The sequence below is a fragment of the Gossypium hirsutum genome, chromosome A01 (assembly GCF_007990345.1).
Source record: "Gossypium hirsutum isolate 1008001.06 chromosome A01, Gossypium_hirsutum_v2.1, whole genome shotgun sequence".
NCBI classification, from domain to species: Eukaryota; Viridiplantae; Streptophyta; class Magnoliopsida; order Malvales; family Malvaceae; genus Gossypium; species Gossypium hirsutum.
In genome coordinates, this window is record NC_053424.1 from 5,787,604 (window position 1) to 5,792,334 (window position 4,731).

The 4,731-nt window shown below is 36.4% G+C and overlaps 1 protein-coding gene across 2 annotated transcripts; it reads right to left on the reverse strand.

The window, feature by feature from the left end:
* Positions 1-370: 370 nt before the first annotated feature.
* On the reverse strand, positions 371-4,377 carry LOC107916719 (uncharacterized). Of its 2 annotated transcripts, none has more exons than XM_016846072.2 (5): positions 4,171-4,377; positions 2,320-3,228; positions 1,992-2,192; positions 1,542-1,737; positions 371-923 (listed from the first exon to the last, which is right to left on the reverse strand). In XM_016846072.2, the coding sequence occupies exons 1-5, from the start codon at positions 4,237-4,239 to the stop codon at positions 739-741; spliced, it is 1,560 nt and encodes a 519-aa protein (XP_016701561.1). In that variant the 5' UTR covers positions 4,240-4,377; the 3' UTR covers positions 371-738. The 2 variants fall into 2 exon arrangements, with proteins under 2 accessions (XP_016701561.1, XP_040930773.1); XM_041074839.1 differs by having other exon boundaries at positions 1,992-2,195; positions 4,171-4,375.
* Positions 4,378-4,731: the final 354 nt, after the last annotated feature.

Sequence of the window (4,731 nt, forward strand, 5' to 3'; positions counted from 1 at the left end):
ATACATATCAACGCACTCGAATCCACACACTCTTGTATTGATAACAATACCGATGCCAACTGAACTAAGACTCAACCAGCATCATTAGTTGATATTTTTAACTCAATCAAATCCATCACTTGATTTTGCTTTTGTTAAATTTTATAACGATTTCTACGTTTGTCAACAAAGTCATCCAACCATTCCTATGACAGAAAGCTCTTTTGCTTTCATTACTGTTCTACATTTCATCCGAATGCTCAAATTCACTGCTTACGGTGACAATAGATCGCCCCATCACATGGATTAACACGGAAGAGAAAACAAGATGTTATGACACGGTGCACAATATGCTTTTTCGGCTAAAGGACTACGAATGACGTTTTCCAAAGACGGTAATGGCTCTAGACTGACAATTTCCAAACAAGATTATCATGAACCAAGTATCAAACGTTAAACACACCATCTCTTTCTAATGTACACACCTCAGTGGCACGAGACGGCTAAATGCAAATAAATTTTAACTCAAATCCATCACTTCCGACAATCTCATCTAACTTGTATCCAAATGAAAGTTTTCCCCAATTCCCGGAACTATACAACTCTTAACAAATTGGCCCGAGACAAAAGAATGAATGTTGAAGTTGATCATAGAGGAGAGGAGGAGAGGAATTTACATGTTGATACGAGGCACCTTTTCACCTTCCAGTAAATTAACAGAACGAAACCACAATACTTTTAAATGGACTGCAGAACCAATCATCTCTCGAGCTTTGCAAATAGATTTGAGAGAGCTTGATAAAGAGTGGAAGCAGCAGGAGGCATAGGCAGTGAACCGAGAAGAATATCTGAAGCAGTGATAGATGGATTACCATAAAATCTAGAATTTTCTTGGTTTCTGGTTGTCACTACACTTCCTTCAAGTGAGCACCCCAAAAATGCACCTGCAGAGTTCACCAAGACATCACAACATCATAAGCCCAATATTTTGTATGCAACCGATGATCAAGGGGGAAATGGTGCATAAAAAAGCCAGATATATAATATTTAGTAACATTTAGAAATTTCTCATATAAAAAGCTTAAGTAAGCATGTCTTCATAGCTTCACATTTCCATGCATGCACTCAGATGCCAAATCTATCTCTACAGGTCCACAAGACTACGGAGTGTCCTCACTGTCGCAATACTATCCAAATCCCTTTTGTTTGAAGCTCGAGGCTTTTAAACTTACACCTTAACTTGATTCCCAGTCCATCAACCCCTCTAAGCTAATTCTGACATCATTGTATTCAAAATCTTTTGTTTAGTGTTCTTCCTTGGTTATTCAAGGAGGAAGGAGTACACATGGTCAGTAGGAAGGGGTTTTTCCAGTACAGTCAAAACTGGACCCCAGTGGGCAACCAGCGCAACATTAACTTAATCTAATAACATTAGCCCTTAATTTAATAACATTAGCCCCAACTTTTGGAAATAGTTCCGACTGGCTTTCTGAACTGCAAAGCAACAAAACTATGCAAACTAATAAATCCAATCAAAGATTTATTAGGAAAAGAAATCTGACCTTTACTACAGCTGTATGTATAACAAGCAGCATAACCTCCAGAGCCCCCACGTATGTCAGCTTCAGCAGCTCGCCCAACAATGCCAGCAGCTGCACTCAACCCTGCTCCAACCGATAAATGCATGTTTCCACTAAATGTTGCAACAGCACTTTCTTTTCTCAATACAATAATGAAATCCGTAAATTCACCACCAGCCTGTTAGATTCAAGAAATAGAAGTAAAATAGTTATAAAAGTACGTTGAGTCAGATTGGCACTACACATTCAATCTTGTGAAGGATAGTGTTCAATGATATTCAAAACAGTTTCATCATCACAACTGGTAAAGGGAAAATTTATTTTTCTCTCTTTCTTTTAGCCTTAATACAAACAGCATATTGAACAACGACCAACATTTTAAAACACTGTATGAGCTAAGCAGTTAAAGAACCACGGAAAATATCAATTCACCTGAACTCCCCAGCCAACACCACAGGAAGATATTGCAGATGGTGGAGACCATGATCCATCATCTCTACGAGCAACAACAAGCCCTGTTCCAATATTGTAAGTCACCATAACCCCGACCTTTGCAACAGTAAGAATTGCAAGCCCTTTTGCTTGTCTTAAAATAGCATCAGGTATGGACTTTTCAGGTTTCAAGGATCCAACCTGCTACAAATTAATACATCCAAACTTAAATGTTTAAGAACTTTCACTAGCTTTATGATATGGTCTATGAGATGAATGCTTTCATGGATTAATCCAGATGAGTTCGAATTAAAAAGTGAGACATTACCTTACTATAATTGCTAATGGTATTTGCAGCCTTATAAATCTCATATTCCATGGATTGGGCACAAGGAAAATTCAGCCATGATCTTAACGTACTGAGGTCTGTCAGATCATGGGTAGGCAACTGAGCAGCACGACTAATGTGGTCCATCAAGTATGGTTGGACGGGCTCAAGCCTCACGCAACAAACATCACATACTCGTTGTGGGTTCCCCATGTGGAATTTCATTGGTAACAAGCTCCGCCCTTTAGAACATTCATTGCAGAATATCCCACCACAGAATCGGCAATGATGACGGGAGCGCATGATAGGATGGAACCGCACATTACATAACATGCAATTAGAAGCAGCACTGTCAGCCAACCACTTTGGTGGCTCTGCTTCAAGAATTTCATTGATGTTACCAAAATTAGCTTCTGCAAGCGTTTGAGCCATCTCTTTCCAAGTTTGTTCAAGAAGATGGCTGGATAACCAAGTGATCCCATATCTTTGAACATCACCTGAAGCTATAGAACTCACTTTGCCTCGAGCGGCTATTAACATCTCACTGAGCACATCCCACATGGTCAGATCCTTACTTTCTTCAATAAACTGATTTGATCGCACACCATCATCAGGAAAGTATCCTCCATTCAGACATAGGCCTCTATCCCATTCTTCATGTTTATTTTCAGACACAGGAGGGACAGACACAGGTACCCAAATTCCAGTTTCTTCAGAAAATGGGGTATCATAGTAAAAAGCTTCTCCTTTTTTCTGATTTCCATCGCTGGAAAGAATTTCCATACTATTGCATCCACTAACTCTAGGATGCACTTGACTTTCAGATCTTTTAAGCTGCTTTCCATCTTGCATAACATCGGTATTTACAAGAGTACATTTTTCTCTACTTTCCTCCACTTTTTCCAGATCCTAACACCATCATTAAAAAAAAAGCATTATTGTTTTTCCTTGAACCAAAAAACAATAATAACAAAATAAATCAAAATAAAAATAGCTATCATTCACCAAGATTAACAAGCTATTCCACAAACTAAAAGAACAAAGATAAGCATATCATGCGAGCAAAAAGAAAAAAAAAAAAAAAAAAAGAAGAAGCAAAATATGCTATAGCCTATAGGTACATTTCGACATAAAACTTGCTGCTATACTAAAATCCATATCAGATTAAATAACCTACAATTTAAACAATGACTTTGCTCTAATACTGGGAAATCACATCAATGCATATCAAGATACACACTAAACATACAAGAAGAAAGACATCTGATATTGAAATACCATCAATATGCAAAGATGATCTCTTTACAATAAAGTCTTTGTAGCTATTCATACAAGAATATGTATAACAGCTCCGACTAAAAGCTACTCTTAACTCCTTAGCAGACTATAACGGATAGCAAATAGTTACAACTGAACCAATTGTATAACAGCTTCGACTAACAGCTACTCTTGACTAACAGCTACTGACTATCCTTAACAATGCAGCAATGCTAAAACAGTGCGATCAATCTCAGGCATTCAATAAGATGCTTCAAATTTTGTTATACAAAGCAATACTAAGAACAACCCTCTTCTTGGAGAAGCTAAAGAACAATTAATCCAAAACAGAAAGAAAACTAAAACTAACAGATGCTCCCTTTTCAAAGAAAAAAAGAATAAACAATAAAATGAAAAAATGAAATAAAATTGTATTCCATCTTAGTTAAGGTTATTCATTCAACCATCCGGGCTAAACCCAATTAGAAAAAGCACAGAAACAGGGTTTACAAACTTTCCAGTTCCTTTTCCTTGGTTTTCTATGCAACCAAACAGATATTTAACAAGAGAAAGAAAAATAATAAGAAGAATTACCTGGGAAGAGAAGAATTGAAACTGGTTGTCTTCCGGTTCTATTTGAGGGTATTTTATCAGCCCCTCCATTGATTCCTTTCGGATTTTTTTCGAATAAAAAGAAGATTTTATACGACCAAATAGAGAAAAAGAACGAACGGGAGGAAGAGAAACGAGAGCTAAAACAGTATGTCGTTTTGAGACTCTTGCCGTTTTGTTTTGGAGTTACGTACGTCGTTGAGATAAAGTTGGAGGCTTAAAACTTGGGATCACGTGTTGGACAGAACGGTGTTTTTTTTTTTTAAAGCATAACAGACGGTAATTGTATATTTGCTTGAATTAAGTAACAAAACTGTTTTTTATCAAATCAAATACTTGAACTTTATTTTCTTAATCAATTTAGTCTCTATATTTATTTTACATCTATTATGGAAATAAAGTTCAAGTATCTGATTCGATCAAAAAATAAATTAAATATCTAACTGAAACAAATGACATAATTAAAGGGTCTATTATTAAATTAAGCCTTTTACTTTTTATAACTATAGCTATATTATTTGTTTTACCGTCTAATATTAATCA

Excerpts from the sequence above, each read along its gene's own strand:
- LOC107916719 (XM_041074839.1), bottom strand. The coding sequence starts at position 4,239 with ATGGAGGGGCTGATAAAATACCCTCAAATAGAACCGGAAGACAACCAG. Across the intron at positions 1,738-1,991 it reads GTGTTGGCTGGGGAGTTCAG|GCTGGTGGTGAATTTACGGA; the intron begins GTGAATTGATAT and ends TGAATCTAACAG. Across the intron at positions 924-1,541 it reads TACATACAGCTGTAGTAAAG|GTGCATTTTTGGGGTGCTCA; the intron begins GTCAGATTTCTT and ends TGAACTCTGCAG.